We start from the raw sequence: 19,192 nt of genomic DNA on the forward strand, positions 1-19,192 counted from the left end.
TTCTTCCGCTTCTTCTTCTTCTCTCTAGGCGCCACCCTCCTTTTCGTGGCGCTCGTCATCCGATTTGTCAAGCACAAGAATACCAATCAGTCGCTGTCCTCCTCCATGGCCACGTCGCCGTCATCGTCGCTCTCCTCCTCTTCCTCCTGGTCTCTTGTCCTCTTCTGCCCCCGGCCGCCCTCCGAGCGCGCATCCTCCATGGTTGTGTCCGCGGCGGGCGCCGGCTTAGCAGCGGTCCCAGGCGCTGGCGCGTTGAAGATGCTCTGCTGCAGTGATGTGACCTCAACCTTGGCGGCGCCCGTCTTGGGCAGCTCAAAGTTAGGGTCGAGCCTGGCAATGAAGTCCGACTTGCTCTTGGCGTACTGGATTCTCTGTGTAGGAACAACGTCAGTACGGGGCCACCCCGAGGAAGTGGATGACTTCAGTATGAGTGAACGTACGAGTGGGCGACCGAGAAACTCGAATCCCTCCAGCGACCTCATGGCTTGTGTCGCTGTCTGAATATCGCGGTAGGTGATGTGCGCCTGGCCGCGCATCTTCATGGTCTTCATCGCGACAATGTCGAGAACAGGACCATAGGTCGAGAAGAGCAGGTACAATTCGGTGCGTAGGTCGGGTTTCTGGATTTTTGCTGAAGGGAGGTTTGTGATGTAGAGTCTGCCTGGTGTCAGCGAGCCTTTCTGTGCCTATCTGACAGCTTCAACATACGTCTGGTTGGGTGCGATCGGGGTCACCTTGGTGGGGAGGGAGGCATTGGGCGGAAGACCGCGGGGAGGGGCAACGGCAGCCATGGCGGTGGATGGCGGACGAGCTGGCGCAAGTCCTCTAGACACGAAGAAATCTGTCCGTCGAAGTACTGCGATTGTTCTTGATGCGTTGTCACGCCGTGCGTCGTCGTGGTCGTTTGCTTCTGGGTGTTGCGCCGAGGCTGTCGAAAGTTCGCGGTGAAGAGAAATCCCATGCCCATCCGGCAGCGCCAATCGAAGTCAGCATCCGACCCCAGCTCAACTCAAGGCTAACCTGGACTCCCAGGGTGCGGCTAGCGCCTTGAGCTACGTAACCCCTCAGCGGCGCAGCCCCACCAAGCTTGACTTGTGGTGTCCATGTTCTGGCAGCACTGAACACCATCTGCGAACCCAGCCTGCATCATCACCGTCCGAATTCATCCTCCACCATTTCTCACCCTCCCTGAACATACGCAGTGGTAGTAGAGAGCTACTCCTACCGCACAGATATTCATCATCATGGCTGCTCCCGAAATCCACCATCTCTTCCACAACCCCATTGCCGACCACTCCTTCTCGGCTGACCGCTCGACTCTCGCCATCGCCCGCGACTCGACTATCGAACTCTACGGAAAGGCAGGCAGTGCTTTCAAGCTGAAGGATGAGCTGAAGGGCCACGATAAGAGGGTCACCAGCGTTGACATTGCCCCCAACAGCGGTCGCATCGTTACCTGTTCGCAAGGTCAGCGACCCCCGGCCACCCCACACAACAGGGTCCAACATGACGCTGACGTGCTTCCTAGATCGTAATGCCCTCGTCTGGGAGCCCTCTCCCTCCGGCTACAAGCCGACTCTTGTGCTTCTGCGCATCAGCCGCGCCGCGACATTCGTCCGCTGGTCGCCCGACGAGACCAAATTCGCCGTCGGTTCCGGCGACCGCCTCATTGCCGTTTGCTATTTCGAGGAGGAAAACGACTGGTGGGTGTCGAAGCACCTGAAGAAGCCCATCCGCAGCACCATCACTTCGGTCGCTTGGCACCCCAACTCGGTGCTCCTCGCTGCCGGATCTGCGGATGCTCACGCTCGTGTCTTCTCTGCCTTTATCAAGGGCAACGACGCCAGGCCCGAGCCCAGCGTTTGGGGCGAGAGGCTTCCCTTCAACACTGTCTGCGGAGAGTACCTCAACAACTCTGCAGGCTGGGTTCACTCTGTTGCCTTCTCGCCCAGCGGAGATGCCCTCGCATTCACCGCCCATGACAGCAGCATCACGGTTGTCTACCCCAACGGCGCCGACCAGCCCCCCAAGGCTGTTCTCAACATCGCGACCCAGCTTCTTCCCTTCATGAGCCTCCTGTGGAGTTCCGAGGACGAGATCATCGCTGCTGGCTACGACTGCGAGGCGTTTCGCTTCCAGGGAGGCGAGAGTGGCTGGCAGCTGGCGGGCAGCCTTGAGTCCAAGGGCCGTCCTGGCCTTGGCGAGGCGCGTGAAGAGTCTGCCCTCAACATGTTCAGGCAGATGGATCTCAAGGGCAAGACCCAGGACGACACCAAGCTCAAGACGGTTCACCAGAACACCATTTCGACCATTCGTGCCTACGAATCTTCTGGTGGCAACGTCACTAAGATTAGCTGTAAGTGCTGTTTGAAAGAGTTCTTCTTTCCTTGTTTCACAATGTCATTGATTACTGACCTGCCATGCAGCCACTGGCGTCGATGGAAGGATTGTCATCTGGTCCATCTAGACTAGCTATCTAGTTAGCAATGAAAGCCTTTGATGTTTCAGGGACACCGATTCAGTATCAGACGTCCATAAGATGCACTGCTTCTCTGAGCTGCCTGATGCGTTGTCAGTGATTGTGCATGCTTCTTCTAGATATGCTGAAACGGTGTCGCATAGATCATGACCGGTTCATTGTATATGGATGGCATTTATACACCGATCAAGCTCTCCTCTCTTCATGTCCGGAATGACCGTGCGCAGACTTACGACGGCGACATGAGCCAACAGAGATCACCAAGCGAATTCATCTACGAGCGTCCGTCCGTGACGCCCATGATGAACACCCATGTTTATGATAGCTTTTTTGACCATCTCCCACCGGCGCCACCCGCCAACACACCACTCGAGGGGTATTCTCCGAACTGGAGATTAGGACAATATCCTCGCGGACAAGTTCTGGACGGTCAGGGCGAAGATACAAACATCGGCGTCCCATATGCCACAGGCCAGATACTCAACAAATCAAGCCCGTTTCCCATCTGGACAGCAACAACGAACCAAGAAACCCACGGGCTGGGCTTCGAAGGCCAATACGAGGGGTTCAAACAGGTACCTGCCGCTACCGCGCAACCCTTCTGTCCACCACACGGCCATCACAATGATCCATACCGGCCTCAAATGACGAACATCAACATGAACGAGCACATTCACAAGACTCACCAAGCCCCTTCGCCTATGAGCATCACGTCGAACATAGCCGCCACAGTCCTCCCCTCGGGTGAAGCCCACCATCGCGACGGCCGCCTCAGCTGCAGCACAACGATCGTCAGCGTCGACAACGCCAGCTCCAGCAACCCGGCCAGCGACGTTCACACCATCTGCCTCCTCGCCACGGAATCCTACCTCAGCGAACGCCGCGCCAACTGGCGGCTCCGCGGTGGCGGCGGCGTCAGCAGACAACGCCCGCAGCGCCCCTCGTCGTCGCCCCGTGGCAGCCGCTGGATGCCCTACGTTCCGCCCAGCCAGGACAGCGACGGCGAGCACGGCCACCGCCGCCGCCGCAGCTCGACGGGCGAGAGGCCCACCGGCTCGCTGCTGGCCAACGTCAGTCGGATATCGACGGCGTTGTGGAAGCAGGCGATGCGGGACAGGCTCTATGTGCTGCGTTCGGAGAGGATGGCGCTGGAGAACATGGGCCAGCTGCTGGATTGGGCGGAGACGATCGCGGCGGGAGACAAGGGCGAGGAGATGGAGCCCATGCGGGTTTTGACGGCGGGGAGGAACTTGTGCGCCTGGCTCGGCGACGAAGTGGGCGTGGAGATGATGGAGGCGTCGGAGTGAGTGAGTTGACTCTGTCTGCTTTTGAGTTTGTCCTATCGGTTTGATTTGTTGAGTTCATCGAGGGGATGCCCCAGAGAAACGCTGTCGGGGATTGATTCCCGCGAGGCAGAGATGCCTCTGCATAAACGCCATGATGCTAGCCGTCCTGATGCATATGCCATCTTTGGCCATTTCTAGTGAAGTGAATCAAGATGGTGCCCGTGTCCTGTACAACTGTCTGGGAGGCACCACAGTCCTCGTCATGACGGGTCAGACCTGGCGTTGACCCCCGCTGATGTAACCGGCCGGCGGTGGAAACCCCCCCACCTCCGACCGCCACCTCCAGCACCTGCACCACAGCGCATAGAAGCGTGCTTGAGCTTTTGACACAAGCACGACACGCCTTCGCCCGCAAGTTCTGGTGAGACGGTCCATCGCGCATTCTGGAATCACTCTGCCATTGAATTTTTCAAAGGAAGGATCATCAGTATTCTGCCCAGTACCGGATTTATGTGAGGACTCGTCATTTTCCGCCACCAGCTTCACGACAGTCCAAAGTGCTGACCAACAGACCTCCCCCCAGCTACAGCTCGCGACTTACTCCTACGATACCCGACCGCTGCTGCAGTTCACCACGAGTTCGACCACCCGTTTTCCGACTGGTGGATCTTTCCACACTCTTGCCTTTCTCGTCTCTAGACCGACCATGCGATCATCCTCATGATGGAACCCCCCACAACCACACAAGAGCGACAGCTCTGCGAATTCCTCCGCGATCTGCCCGCCCGCCACAACTACCGCTATGAAGGGTCCGCCCCCACTGACCTCCTCGAGAGCCTCTTCTGGTCCCTGGCCGGCGGCGAGCGCTACATGGGCCTCCTCTTCCCCCAGGGCCGTCCCTCCCACGACATGAAGCTCCGCGATGCCCAGGGCGCCGTGGAGGGCGCCGAGTACACAGAAGCCGCCCGCGGCAAGCGGTGCGGCCACATCTTCAAGCCCGGCGAGGCCTCGTACTCGTGCCGCACCTGCAGCACCGACGAGACGTGCGTGCTCTGCAGCCGCTGCTTCGACTCGACCGACCACCAGGGCCACATGGTCCGCATATCCATCTCCGTCGGCAACAGCGGCTGCTGCGACTGCGGAGACGACGAGGCCTGGCGCCGGCCCCTCTTCTGCACCATCCACTCCGAGAAGGCCACCGAGAGCCGTGAGGACAAGGGCAAGCAGCCCGTGGGGCTGCCGGAGGACCTGGTGCAGAGCATGCAGATGACCATTGGCCGCGTCTTTGACTACATCTGCGACGTCATCTCCTGCTCGCCCGAGCAGCTGCGCCAGGCCAAGTCGGCCGAGACCATACGGCAAGACGAGCTCCTGTCGAGGCTGTCTCCCGAGGCATACGGAGAGGGGCCCATCGGCAACACCGAGTTTGCACTGGTGCTGTGGAACGACGAGAAGCACACGGTCGAGGACGTGCAGAAGCAGGTCGCCAGAGCGTGCCGGACCACCGAGGCCGTCGGCCTGACACGCGCCACCGAGACGGACTTTCTGGGACGGAGCATTCTCAACCACCTCGACGACCTCGATCGGCTGCTCGAGATGGCGAAGAAGCTGGAGGAGATCAAGGTCACGGTGACGATTCGCTCTTCGCGGGACACCTTCCGGGAGCAAATGTGCGGCACGCTCATCGACTGGTTGAGCGACATTTCTGGATGCAGTGTCGGCAACGACCACCACATTCTCCGGCAGCTCGTTTGCCAGGAGATGATGAAGCCGTGGCGCAAGGGCAGTCCTGGAACGCATGCTGTCGTTGGAAAGAGCGGCATCTACGACGAGGAGAAACTGTTCAGACAGGCTGAGATGCAGAGCGCCATGGCACACCACTTTGTCCTGCAGATGCTGCAGATGCGAGGCATTCCGGGCCAGCAGGACGATGATGATGACGACGGTGAGCTTACCGACGAAGACGACACAGACATGGGCCGCGAAGAAGGCGGGCCGCCGTCCAGCGACGGTGGCGACGGGGGCGATGACGACGTCATGATGGTTGATGTGAGGCCGGACCCCGGAGAAATGGGCATCGACTGGCGAGGGTCAGATCAGGCTTTGGAAGAAGACGAGGCCACCATGGCTGGGTATCCTCCACCGCCGCCGCCCCCAGCTCAAGCCGCGCGCCGCGCGAATAGAGAGCGCGACAACACCCCCTCAGATTCCGACACGGCGGACCCTCTCATTGCCCCGGCTGTCTACGCCAAGGCGAACCTCGAGATCCCCAAGACGCCTGGCAACACAGAGAAAACGCAATCTCCCAAGCCAGGCAGGTACTGGCTGGAGACGCCTCCGGGATACATGGACCGCGGCGAGATGCCTCCTGCCGAAGACGTCTTCCAGAGGGTTCGTTTGGACTGGCTCATCTTGTTTGATCTGCGAATGTGGAAGAAGGTGAGGAACGACTTGAGGTCGCTCTACATCTCGACCGTTGTCTCGATACCCGAGTTCAAGCGCATCCTCGGTCTTCGATTTGCCGGGCTCTACACAACGCTGGCTCAGCTCTATCTCATTGGAGACCGAGAGCCAGACCACTCCATCATCAACCTATCCTTGCAGATGCTCACTACGCCGAGTATCACTGCGGAAATTGTTGAACGGGGCAACTTCATGACCAGCCTTCTCGCCATTCTCTACACATTCCTCACGACCAGGCAGGTCGGCTACCCCTGGGACGTTTCCTCCAACGCGGTCCTGGCATTTGATTCTGGGTCAGTTACCAACAGGCGCATGTATCATTTCTACCTCGACTTGAAGTACCTCTTTGGGTCACCCCATGTGCAGGAGAAGTTGCGTTGTGAGGAACGTTACCTTCTTCAGTTCCTGGACCTGGTCAAGCTCCACCAGGGCATCGGCCCCAATGTTCGAGCGGTGGGTGAGCATGTCGAATACGAGACGGACAGCTGGATAACAGCGTCCTTGGTCACACGCGAGATCAACAGGCTGGCTAAACAGCTCGCCGATTCGTTCCGCAACGTTCCCGAGAACGAGGTCCAATACGTTGCGCGGGCTATCAGGCTGACCACCAAGACGGTTATCCTGAACTCGCTTGGCGCCGAACGTCACCGCTTCAAGCAGGCCGAGATCAAGGACGAAGTCAAGTTCAAGACGCTGGGCGACTTTGAGTTTGTCCACGAGTCAGCCAGGTACGATGTCGTCAAATTTACCGTTGAGGAAGACCCCATCAGTCTGCATCATGCCTTGCACTACACTCTGTCGTGGCTGATTGAGTGCGGCAAGTCGCTGCCCGCATCTAGCATGCGGGCGCTGCTGAGTTTCACCCCCCAGGACCTGCTGCTCCAGCCCAAGTCTATGGGTCGGAAGAGCACTGCAAGGCGTGACAATACTCCCGAGGACCATCTTATGGCTGTGATCGACTATCCGCTGCGAGTTTGTGCTTGGTTGGCTCAGATCAAGGCCAACATGTGGGTTCGCAACGGCATCAGTCTTCGACACCAAGCGGCGACGTATCGCGGAGTCAACCAGCGCGATGTGTCACACCACCGTGATATCTTCCTGCTACAGACCGCTATGGTCATTTGCGACCCGAATCGTGTGCTAACCGCCATTATCGACCGTTTTGGCATGGAGAAGTGGGTGAAGGGCCTTTTCGAGCAGAAGCCCAACGCGCAGGACGACAATCAGCATTTGGACGTTGTGGAAGACATGATCCATCTGCTGATTGTGTTGCTGAGCGATCGGACATCATTGATCACCGTCGAAGACGAGCCCAACCCAGGCACACTGGCCATTCGCCGCGACATTATCCACACGCTCTGCTTTAAGCCATTGTCGTTCAACGAGATCTCCAACAAGCTGCCGGAGAAGTTCCAGGAGCTTGAGGACTTCCACCGAATTTTGGATGAGATGACAACTTTCAAACCCCCTGAAGGTGTTTCTGATGTGGGCACGTTCGAGCTCAAAGACGAGTACCTCGAGTATCTCGACCCGTACATTGCCCATTACAACAAGAACCAGAGAGAAGAGTCAGAAACGGCCTACCGCAAAAAGATGGCCAGGAGGACAGGCAAGACCGTTGAGGAGATTGTCTACGAGCCGAAGCTACGCCCTATCCCCTCTGGCCTGTTCAAGGACCTCTCGGCGTTCACCGGCGCGGGCATGTTCGCGCAGACCATCTACTATTCGCTTCTGTATCCCCTGGTCGCCGCCAAGTTCACTCCGACGGTGCCAGGGACGCGCATCGAGACCTTCTTGCAGGTTGTCCTGCACTTGGTCCTCATCGCTGTATCAGAGGACCACACCAACGAGGACGACGTGACTGAAGAGTCGTTGAAGTCTTTCATCTCCATCGCCTTGTCAAGGCCTGCCAGGAGCAATTTCCTGCCAGAGGCTCCCAATGCGAAGACGATTGTGGCCTTGTTAGACATGATGTCGACGAAAGAAGAGTTCAAGGCATGCCACCCCCGGATCGGCCTCATCCTCAAGCGAATGCGCCAGAAGCGGCCTCGCAGCTTTGAAAATGCCTACATGCGCCTGGGTGTTTCTGTCGATCGCATCGAGACCGCCTCTCCGGCGAACAATTCGGCGGAGGAAGAGCGTGAACGCAAGAAGAAGGCGGCGCTGAGTCGACAGGCCAAGGTCATGGCCCAGTTCCAGCAGCAGCAAAAGAGCTTCATGGACAACCAGGGCGATGTAGACTGGGGCTCTGATCTTGAAGATGATGACGCGCTGAAGCCGACCGAGGACCGTAAGAACACATGGAAATATCCAACGGGGACTTGCATCCTGTGTCAGGAAGACACTGATGACCGCCGGCTCTACGGCACCTTTGCCTTGTTCAACCAGAGCTCGATACTGAGACAAACCGATCTCCAGGACCCCGACTTTGTACGCGAGGCATTCCATACTCCTGCCAACCTTGATCGGTCTGCCGAAGACATTCGCCCGTTCGGTGTGGCGCACGAGAACCGCCAGGAGGTGACCAAGGTCAATGCGAACGGAGAGTCCTTCACTGCTGAGCGTCAAACTATTGGAAAAGGTTTCCCCGCGAAGCTGTCCCGACCCGGCCCTGTCTCCATCGGATGCGGCCACATGATGCACTTCAGTTGCTTCGAGACGTATGTCGAGGCGACCAACCGAAGACACCTTCACCAGATCGCGCGCCACCACCCGGAAGACCTGCGGCGGCGAGAATTCGTCTGCCCTCTCTGCAAGGCCTTGGGCAATGCATTCCTTCCTGTCATTTGGAAGGGCCAAGAAGAATCTTACCCCAGCGTGCTTGACCAGGGCTCGCGATCTTTTGCCGACTTCCTTGAGACGGAAATGCGCAGTGCGTACTACGTCCGGGGGGCTACCCGGCCGCCTGACCAGCTCCAGTCCTCGTTCGCGAGATACACAAAGGACGCTATCACGACGGCGCTCGCAGACAAGGCAAGCCAGCTCTACGAAGAGGCATGGAGCACAGAAGACTCGTCCAGCGGCGAGCTGCCTCTTGTCACGCCACTGAGCTCTATGTTTTCGGCCATGAACACGCCCGTGACGTCTCGTCGCTCAACTTCTAACGACGCGGGCGGCCTCCTGGGCGAGCTCGTGCGGGTCTACCGTCGTCTGCGTGACGTCGTGCAGATGAACGGCTGCCAGACGAGGCATCCCGTTGACCCAAGGGAGATGCGGGAAAGGAATGAAATTGTCTACAGTGATGTGCTGGTGCGAGTCGTAGGCAATTCCATCTCGGCGACCGAAATCCAGCAGCGAGGTGTGGAGGCTCAAAGTGGTCTGACGCTTCTGGAGAAGATTCCGGAGCAGGTCTTGACGCACCTTCGAATCCTCTCCGAGACGACGACTTCGTACATTGCTGTAGGCGGCCTCAAGGCGCGCGGCGACAACCGCGTCGAGGAAGAATTCCGAAGAGACAGCGAGAGGCAGCACTGCCAATTGTTCATGTCGCAATATTTCGGAGAGGAGACAGACAACACTCGTCGTCCCGTCGACATTTATCCTCCGCTGATGAGCCAGGACAGCTTCCTCTTCTTTAACGAGTGTTGTTTTGGTCTCGTTCAGGCGCACGAGTACGACGTCAACCACATTCTCAAGCTTTGCTACCTCGCCGAGATTGTCAAGGTTGTCTATCACATGAGCAAGAACATTCCGTCCCACGTCTGGGTCGGCTATCTGGTCAACTGCCAAGCGCGAGACGCGTCGCTCAAGCACTTTGCCGAGTTCTGTCTGGCCATTACGAGAATGGCCATGGACATAACCGCCGCGCCTTCTGACGTGGGGTCCGACTTTGACCTCAGCAACACGGCATTTGGCCAACCGGAGCTCGACAGCCTAGAGAGCTACTACGCCTTTGTCAAAAAGTACGCCCAGGTCTTCCTGCGCAAGTCGGTCGTGCTGCTGTACGTCAAGTACGGCGTCGACTTCAACAGCCACGTGTCGCCGGCGCCCGAACAGGACGAGCTCGAGCGGCTCTCCGAGGCCCTGCAGCTGCCCGACTTTGACAAGATGGTCGCCTCGCTGACGGAGCACGGCCCGCACGCCGGCTGGTCGCCCTCGACGTCGGCCCTCGTCAGCGGCTGGGTCCGCCACCAGATCCTATGGCCCGGCTCGGTCGAGGAGAAGGAGCTGCCGGCGTCGGCGCAGCTCAGCCACCCGGCCATCTTTGAGCTCGTCGGCCTGCCCAAGACGTTTGACACGCTCATTGAGGAGGCGACGAAGCGCAAGTGCCCCTCGACCGGCATGGACGTGTCGGACCCCATGATCTGCCTGCTGTGCGGCGACGTCTTCTGCGGTCAGGCCGTCTGCTGCCTCAAGGAGGAGGCGTTGTCGGGCAACCGGGAGCCGCAGCGCATCGGCGGGTCGCAGCAGCACATGCGGAAGTAAGCCTCACCCCCCTCCGTCTACCCACACTGATCCCTCCCTACCCACGCTGATCCCCGCCCCCCCCCCTTCACACACCCATCGTTTCTGTGAAGGGTCATGAACCGCTCGCTAACAGATAGGCACAGATGCCAAAAGAACATTGGCCTCTTCCTCAACATTCGCAAGTGCTGCATCTTCTACCTCTCCCGCATGTCGGGCTCGTACAGCAGCGCGCCCTACATTGACAAGTACGGCGAGACGGACCTCGGCCTGCGCCACGGCCGGCAGCTGTTCCTGAGCCAGCGGCGGTACGACTCGATGCTGCGCAACACGTTCCTCAGCCACGGCGTGCCGAGCTTCATCAGCCGCAAGCTCGAGGCCGAGATTAACAACGGCGGGTGGGAGACGATTTAGGTAAAGGGGGCTCGTCGAGAGCCCCTCTGCGCAGCGCAGCGGAGGGCACCGCATTGAAGGGGCACGCATCACTTACAGGAGACGGGACAAATGCATAAAGGAAGGGGGGCGGGGAGCATGAAGGGCGTTTCTGTCTCACTCTCGCTGTATCGTTCCCCCCCTGGTTTAGACACACACCAATGATGAACGAACGCTATATGTCATTTTCGCGAGACCGTACGGTGAATCGAGATGATGATGAGTATTCACTTTGTAAGATAAAAGGGGGATTCTACGTCCTTCCAGATTCAACAGGCTCTCATCACTCATGCACGCCGATGCAGGCTAGACGACGCAGCCTATGCTCACGCGCTCGTGCCGTCCATGGCGACGTCGTCGTCTTCCATCTTGATGGGCGGCTCGGCGCTCCGGCTCGTCTCGGCGGGCGCCAATGGCGGCGTCACGCCGTTCTCCGCGTGCCCATAGGCGCCGCCGCTGCCGTTCGTCGGCGCGGCGGTCGCCTCTGTGGCGTGGGTCGCCTCTGTAGCGTGGACTAAGACGCGCAGGGACCCGTCCTGGCCGGCCGTCACCATGGTGTCGCCCCTGACATCGACCCAGAAGCAGACGAGGCCGGGGTGGGCGTGCAGCCTCTGGACGACCTCCTTGGAGGACACGTCCCAGAGGACGACGTCGCCGTCCTCGCTCGCCGACGCGACAAAGGCGCCGCCGTCGGGCAGCAGGCCAAAGCAGCCGCCGACGGCATAGCCGGCGTTCTTGTGGCCCTGGTAGGTCTTGCGGACGGTGCCGGCGACGTAGTCCCAGAGGCGGATGCAGCCGTCGAGGTTGAAGGCGAGGACGAAGCGGCTGTTGGGGGCGAAGCAGACGGCCGTGACGGCGGGGTTGTCCTCGTGGACGAGGGTCGAGAGGCACTGGCCGGTGTACGTGTCCCATATGCGGATGAGGCCGTCGGTGGAGCAGCTGACGACGAGGGTGCCGTCGTGGGAGAAGCCGATGCCGGAGACGGGGTCGGAGTGGGCGGGCAGGGAGCGCATGAGGCGACCAGCGCGGACGTCCCAGAGAAAGACGGCCTCGTCGTGGGAGCCCGAGGCGAGGACGTTGCCCTTGGGCGAAAAGGCAATGCTGACGACGTAGTTGTGGTGCCCGCGCAAGGGCGGCATGGGGCGGGCGGCGCCGTCCTTGGCGCCCGAGATGCCCTTGGCGCTGACCTTGGGGCGGCCGGTGACGCGGTCCCAGAGGCGGATGGCCTTGTCGTCGGAGCCGGTGGCGAGGGTGTCGCCGTCGGGGGACCAGGCCAGGCAGCTGACGCCGGCCATGTGGCCGACGAGGGTGTCCATGAGGCGGCCGGTGTGGGCGTCCCAGATTTTGACGGTGGCGTCGGCCGAGGCCGAGGCGATCCAGCGGCCATCGGGGGAGATGCGAACCTGGGAGACGGGGCCGCGGTGGCCGGTGAGGGTCATCTTGGGGCGGTAGTCTGGCCGCACATTATGGCGCGGGGGCGGGGGCGGTGGGGGGTGGTCTTGTTGTGGCGAGAGGCGCAGGTGCCGGTCGACCTTGTCGGCGAGGCTCTGGGGTGTGGTGCGGTCGGAGGCGGCGGGGGAGAGGGATCGCGAGTCAAAGGCGAGGGTGCGAGGCGACGGTGACGGCGAAGGGGAGAGGGCATTGGGTCTCGAGCGGGAGCGGGAGCGGGAGCGGGCTGAGTCGTCGTCGGAGGCAGATGGTGAACGAGAGGGCGAGCGGGCTCGGTTTCTGGTTCGCGTTCGGTTCCGTGAGGGCGAGGCCGAGCGAGAGGGGGAGCGCGAGGCGGGCCTCGTGTCCGGGGTGGGTGACTGAGTGTAGTAGGCGTGGTTGAGCTCGTCCTCGCTGGACCTCCGGCTGGGCGGGGACCTGCTAAGCCTGCCTCTCCTGATGGAGACGCGGCGCGGCGAGCTCTTCTTGAGGTCTGTGGCGAGCTCATCGGGGGAGCTGTAGCGAGGGGTCGAGGTGGTGCTCTTGAGGGTCGAGACGCGCCGTCGCTTGGGCGCGGGTTCGGGGAGGATGGTGTCGTCGAGGTCCATGGTGGAGGTGGTGGAGGTGGTGGTGGTGGTCGTCGTCGTGGAAGATGGTGCAGAGGAAGGAGAGGCAGTGCTGGTGCCTGGGCAGCCACCGAGGACGGGCTGGGAGACAAGTTGTCGTGGAAGGCCCCGCGACGAGAGGAAGAGGTCAGCGTTTCGTGATGCACGTGAGGGTTGGTGGTTGAGGCTCGATGAATGGGTCTGGCAGGGCGAACTAAGAAAGGCTGGCTGATTGATGGTCCATATCGATTCGAGGGTGCTGAGACTGAGACTGAGACAGGGGGGTGCATCGAGACCGAGAGGGGGTGCATCTGGAGGGCCGCTCCTTCTCCACGGCCTCTGTAGCTGCCGAGTGCCGACTCCAACTTATCTAATCTGGCAACAGCTGCCTCGTCTCTTGCCTCGTCTCTTGCCTTGGCCCCTGCCTCGCTCCCTGCCTCGCCCCCTGCCTCGCCCTCAGCCTCGTGTCTTCCAGCTTGAGCTCCCACGCCAACACGAACACAAACACACCATCATGCTCCCCTAGCCTGCACGCAAAGGCCTCCACCCCAAGGAACCCCTCCAAGGTCTACTCCAAACCACGGAGCATCACCACCCCCACAATGGCCTCGCATGCCGCCGCCGCCCCTCCTACCGACATCCACATCGTCACCCTCAACTGCTGGGGCCTCAAGTTCATCTCGAAGCAGCGGCCCCAGCGCCTCGCCGAGATTGCCCGCCGCCTCGCCGTCGCCGACCCCGCCCCGCACATCGTCGCCCTGCAAGAGTGCTTCGTCCACGATGACTACCTCGCCATCCGTCGCGCCACGCGCCACGTCCTGCCCCACGGCAAGTTCTACTTTGCCGGGCCCTTCGGCGCCGGCCTCGCCCTCCTCTCGCGCTGGCCCATAGAGGAGGCCGCCACGCTGCCCTACCCCCTCAACGGCCGGCCCACGGCCTTCTGGCGCGGCGACTGGTACGTCGGCAAGGGCGTCGCCTGTGCCACCCTGCGCTGCGACGACGACGCTGAGCCCGGCTCCGACGCCGCGTCCGACGCCAACGCCGGAGCCAGCCCGCCCCGCCGCATCCACGTCTTCAACACGCACACCCACGCCCCCTACAACGACACGTACACGGCCCACCGCCTCGCCCAGTCGTGGTACCTCGCCTCCCTGCTGCGCCGCGCCCACGCCGCCGCCGAGGCCTCGCCCGCCGCCGACCTCGTCCTCGCCCTCGGCGACTTCAACATGCGGCCCACCTCCCTCCAGCACCGCATCCTCACCGCCCGCGCCCCCGTCCGCGACGCCTGGCGCCTCCTCCACCCCGACAGCGCCCTCGGCCACGCCACCGACCCCCTCGAGAAGCCGCGCCGCCGCCCCGTCCCCGGCGCCCTCTTCAACCTCGACGAGAACGGCGCCACCTCCGACTCGGCCTACAGCACCTGGCGCTGGCCCGCCCGCGACCAGCGCGCCCTCGCCCGTGCCCGTGCCGACCGGCCCCGCCGCGTCGTCGCCCCCGACGACCCCGACCCCACCGGCAAGCGCCTCGACTACATCTTCCTCTCGTCGCCGCCCGCCTCCGCCTCGCCCTCTACCCCGGCCTGGGTCGTCAAGTCCGCCGCCGTCGGCATGCGCGCCCCGCACCCAGACCTTCACTGCTCCCTGAGCGACCACTTCTCCGTCGAGGCGACCCTGACCCTGCACAGCCCCTCCTCTTCCGGTCTCCGATCCCCCCTCGACGCCCAACTGGCCCCGGCCCCGGCCCCGCCAGCCGCCGCCCAAGACGCCCTGCCCCTCTCGCAGGACGAATACGACGCCCTCCTCGCCGAGATAGCCGCCTACCGCCGCCGCGAGCGCGCCCAGCGCACCCGCCGCGCCCGCACCGCCCTAGCCCTGCTCGCCCTCTGGCTCGCCGCCCTCGTCGCCGTCTGGTTCGTGCCCGATGCCGCCGGCAACGGCCGCCCGAAAAGCCGCTGGCCCGCCTTCCTACTGCTGCTCGTCGGGAGCCTCGCCCTCGCCGCCTCGGTCGTCGAGGGCCTGCTGGCCCTGCTCTTCTTCCCCGCCGAGCTGCGCGCCCTGCACGAGTTTGAGTGGGAGGTCCTCAATGCCCGTGCTGCCGCCCTGGGCGACGGCGAGGGGCCCGGCGCTCTCGACGAAGATGGTCATCTGGACCTCGTGGACGACAAGTTATAGAGTACTCCCTTCTGGCCCTCCTCGTCCTACTTCTTCCTCTTCTTCTTCCTCTTCAATGACCGTGCTCGGCCATGAGGGAGACAACCTAATTTCCTTCCAGTAGTCCCGTGTTCCTCACCCCTAACACAGCACTACCCAGCGAACAATCACGTCGTAACAAATACTAATTGATGCTACTCCTTCTAACAATACTCAGGGCCTGGGACCTCGGGCCGCCGCCCTTCATCTTGCCATCGGGCACACCTCTCAAAGCCCACCCTCTATCGATACTCTCCGTCCCAAAAGTACGGTCTGTCGAGCCGCTGCTCGTACTGCTGCTGCCCCTGCCAGTACATGGTGTTGACCATGGCGTACGGCCCCCCGCCTATTTCATACTGTCCATCCAGTTCCCAGTACGTCCTTTGTGCGGCATAGGCCTCGTACGCGTTTCTTTCCTGCTGGGACGTCTCCGTCATCTCCTCATGGTACCACACGCCATCATCGTCTACCGCGGTAACCGGCACGCAAGGCAGCGCCGGCGCCCTTTTCCACGTGTAGTCGACAAAAGCCTTCTGCTTTCGCACGTTCATGACGTCTCGCCGCGTCGTGGGGTCTCGCAGAAGAATGTCCCGCGCCCCCTTGCGCTCTTTGCATCCAAACTTTCGCACGAGATACTTGAGAACGTGTTTGTCTTCCTCGCTGAAGTGCGCCTTGCCTTCGATTCGTTGGTCAATCTGCCGTAGTCTTGTCGTGTCGAAAGGCGTGGCAATGTACCCCATGAAGCTGCCAATGGACCGGCTACAGAACCCTTCACGCCGCAGCAGTCGCTTCATCTTGTGCGGCGAAATGACGGGTTCTTCCGACTCCGCCGTCTCTGACCAGTCCGAGACGGGCTCATCCTCGTCGAAGTAGCGTGTATCGTCCGAGGCGTGGAGGTGTGGTACGAAACCAGGTGTCATCCGGTGCAGATGGTTCCAATCAAGATACTGAAACCAGGGGTGGTTCTTGATGTCGATCGCATCATCCTCGGCAAATACATAGTGCTGCGGTGCAAGAGGGTCTTGGCTGTGGTACTTTGGAGATGACAAACGGGATTCCTGGTTCTGAAGTAGTTGTAAAATGAGGTGCTGGCACTCGTAACTGACGTCGGGTATGTCCCTCGGGAACTCAAAGGTCGATGCATCGTGGGCCTAGAATACTGCAATCAATGATATGACCAACCCAAACCTGCGTCGGCCACTTACGAGAATCTTCTTCTTTGTGTCATGACGGCCTCCCTCGGCAAGAAACGGCGTGCACCCATACAGACACTCATAGAGGATGATGCCAATGCTCTACTAGTCGCATCTTCCATCATATCTCTTCCCCTCGATCACTTCAGGAGCCATGTACTGGCTGGTGCCAACAACAGACTTGGCGTATGTGCGGTTCCTTGTGGCCCGCCAATCTAGCAGGCTGCCCACGAGGGGGATCTGTTCGCCGCCTTCGGCGTTCGCCCGGAAACAGGATGGAGGCTTGTGCCTCTCTCTTTCGACCCGATCTTGGTGACGCTTGTGCGCCTTTGACGTTTTTGTGTCCTCCTTCTGATCGGTCGCATCGCCCTCGACGGCAATGCCCAGATTACGCATAAGGTCGTCGCGTTGCCAGAGGTAGTAAGCCGTGTCATGTTGCCATCGACCGTCAAAAGCCAGTCCAAAATCGGAAATTTTCAGGTGCCCATGGGCATCAATGAGAAAGTTGTCAGGCTTGACATCGCGATGTATGAAGCCCAGACGATGGGCCTCCTCCACGCAAACCACCATCTCAGCGACGTAATGGCGGGCGACATGCTCCTCTAGGATGTTCTCACGGATGAGAAGACCAAGAAAGTCGCCTCCTGGCATGTACTCCATGACGAGATAGAGATTCGTAGCATCCTGAAAGCTGGATATCAGCTGGACTATCCTGCAAAATATCAGCACATCCGAAACGGTTCACCAACAGCGCTGATCCTAGGCTGCCTCACCATTCGGAGGTTTCGGACGCAATAAGGAAGTCCCGCTCGGCACGTAAGTGACCTTCCTGTGAACTGCGGATCATGTCTGTCTTTCTGATCACCTTCATGGCGTACACATTCTTCTGGCGCCGTTGACCGCTCTGGAGGTCTCCATCACCTTTTTCTCGAACCAGGCGTACAACGCCAAAGCTTCCCTTGCCCAAGTTCTTGAGCGTCGAGTACTTCTTCGCGCATGGTCCTTGGCCGTTATCGACAAGGCGATTAGCAGCGCGAAGACTTTCCCACTTCAGAACCCTGGACTGCCGCAGATGATGGGTTTCCTGTTGAAAAAATGCGGTTTCGAGCTCCTTCCTGTCTTCAGGTAGTACCATGGGGCTGCTATCTAGGACGGACCTTATGCCATCAAGCCTTGCGGAGCGAGGTGATGGACCGTCCTGCAACAAGTCGTTGTAGTACGTCTCGAAGTGAGCCTTGGCAGTGGCCGCCTTCTCCATTGCCCGAACCTTGACGTCCTGGGGATAGAACAACACGGGGACCTCTACGCCAGGGTTCATATGGTTCTACCTGATGACGTCCATGACGAACTGTGCACGCTGGCCCGTTCGATCGAACTGGGAAGTGCGGCGCAGGCTCGAGCCAATTGAGGTTTGGCGTGTGGAAACCTGTGTGTCGTTGGGCGAGGACCGGATGACACTCGGCGACGAGCTGCTATCGCCGTCGGTCGAAGCCTGTCCTGTCACACGAGCACCGACGAAATGACGAGCGAATTCGGGAAGGCTTTTGGGTTGCAGAGCAGAGAACCAAGAATTCTGCCTGACCAACCCTTTGAGAGACGAAGCAGGGGATGGTATCAGCGAGCTCGGACCTGTGCCTGTCAGTGTATGGCTCGCTTTTCGCTGGCAGTGGCCGAGTCTGCTCGTACCACGATGCTTTGAGACGCGATATAGTTTGCTGTGGATTCTGCCCGCGATTCCGCGGCTCTGGCTCGTTGCAGGTAGGGAGCTTGTTTCCATGCCGCTGCTGTGAGCATGCTGGCCTGGTTGACCAAAGCCAGGTTGCGGAGAGGCCAACGCAGACTGCATGTTGGTAGTGTTCGGGGGACAACGATGCGTATCCCGCAGTGCAATGGCGGATGTTTTATGATATGGGAATACCGAAAGAGAGACCGAGCAACGAGCAATGCAAATACAATGATTGAGAACGTCTTCCGTGGCGATGCCGCCAACGGCTGATGCTACGAAATGGATGTGGAAGGTTGTAGGAAAGGAAGGGGAGTCGGGTGCCGCGAGTGAGCAGTTTGCAGAGCAAGGCCGGTGATGGCGGAAGAGTCATTTGTTGGTCAGAGAAGGCGTTTCATGGCCAGCACCTTCCTTGCTCGAAATCTGACTTCTTCCTCTAAGTGAGTCGCAAGATTGACCCAGGGGACTGGGAATCGCCATAACGGCTGCCAATGGCCTCGGCTTCTGGCAGCAGTGCCCCTCCATTGTCGTTGCCGTCTTCTACTTCTCCAGATCCCATGATTCAACGCACACATCAGTCACAATGCACACAAGATCAGTCAGCCAAGTATTCAAGATTCAGTTCATTGCCACTCGAGCACACCATCTATCTACTACACGACGAGGTAGCCTCGAGACCTAGGCAGACTTAACCCAAGGAAATCAAGCAAAAAAAAGCTTTTACCCCCTGACGCCGACCAATGCAATGCAGAGCCCTCGCCTCGTCATCCCATCCGACATGGACCGCGTCATCAGATCGCGGACCGCCGCAGGTCGGAGACTCTTCAACACGGCATTGCGGTGATGAGAATATAAAGGAAAGGCCGAAAAGTGGCTGAGCAGCCGGGACAGAGTCGACCCGGTTTTGCTCGAGTGTATGTAGAATACAGCCGCCGCAAGACCCAATGCAGGCTCGTGGTTGTTTCCAGGCGGCGGCGGCAACAGTGGAGC

The 19,192-nt window shown here is 60.2% G+C and overlaps 5 protein-coding genes across 5 annotated transcripts; 2 read left to right on the forward strand and 3 right to left on the reverse strand.

The window, feature by feature from the left end:
* Positions 1 to 86: 86 nt before the first annotated feature.
* MSL1 (U2 snRNP complex subunit msl1) lies at positions 87 to 791 on the reverse strand (the record flags this gene model as incomplete). The annotated part of the gene is made up of 3 exons (XM_028634390.1): positions 87 to 371; positions 441 to 657; positions 709 to 791. 3 exons carry the CDS (start codon positions 789 to 791, stop codon positions 87 to 89), a joined length of 585 nt encoding a protein of 194 aa, XP_028499430.1.
* A 453-nt stretch (positions 792 to 1,244) lies between these two features.
* D7B24_000128 (uncharacterized protein) lies at positions 1,245 to 11,046 on the forward strand (the record flags this gene model as incomplete). The annotated part of the gene is made up of 7 exons (XM_028634391.1): positions 1,245 to 1,467; positions 1,529 to 2,356; positions 2,427 to 2,434; positions 2,623 to 3,782; positions 4,241 to 4,277; positions 4,465 to 10,649; positions 10,779 to 11,046. The coding sequence occupies 7 exons, from the start codon at positions 1,245 to 1,247 to the stop codon at positions 11,044 to 11,046; spliced, it is 8,709 nt and encodes a 2,902-aa protein (XP_028499431.1).
* Positions 11,047 to 11,390: 344 nt separating this feature from the next.
* On the reverse strand, positions 11,391 to 13,100 carry SWD3 (WD domain protein; the record flags this gene model as incomplete). Its single annotated transcript, XM_028634392.1, has 1 exon — positions 11,391 to 13,100. The coding sequence occupies one exon, from the start codon at positions 13,098 to 13,100 to the stop codon at positions 11,391 to 11,393; it is 1,710 nt and encodes a 569-aa protein (XP_028499432.1).
* Positions 13,101 to 13,699: 599 nt separating this feature from the next.
* ISC1 (phospholipase C type enzyme) lies at positions 13,700 to 15,268 on the forward strand (the record flags this gene model as incomplete). Its single annotated transcript, XM_028634393.1, has 1 exon — positions 13,700 to 15,268. The coding sequence occupies one exon, from the start codon at positions 13,700 to 13,702 to the stop codon at positions 15,266 to 15,268; it is 1,569 nt and encodes a 522-aa protein (XP_028499433.1).
* A 260-nt stretch (positions 15,269 to 15,528) lies between these two features.
* On the reverse strand, positions 15,529 to 17,797 carry D7B24_000131 (uncharacterized protein; the record flags this gene model as incomplete). The annotated part of the gene is made up of 4 exons (XM_028634394.1): positions 15,529 to 16,437; positions 16,492 to 16,557; positions 16,624 to 17,191; positions 17,253 to 17,797. 4 exons carry the CDS (start codon positions 17,795 to 17,797, stop codon positions 15,529 to 15,531), a joined length of 2,088 nt encoding a protein of 695 aa, XP_028499434.1.
* Positions 17,798 to 19,192: the final 1,395 nt, after the last annotated feature.

The sequence above is a fragment of the Verticillium nonalfalfae genome, assembly GCF_003724135.2.
Source record: "Verticillium nonalfalfae strain VnAa140/NRRL 66861 chromosome Unknown scaffold_1, whole genome shotgun sequence".
NCBI lineage: Eukaryota > Fungi > Ascomycota > Sordariomycetes > Glomerellales > Plectosphaerellaceae > Verticillium > Verticillium nonalfalfae.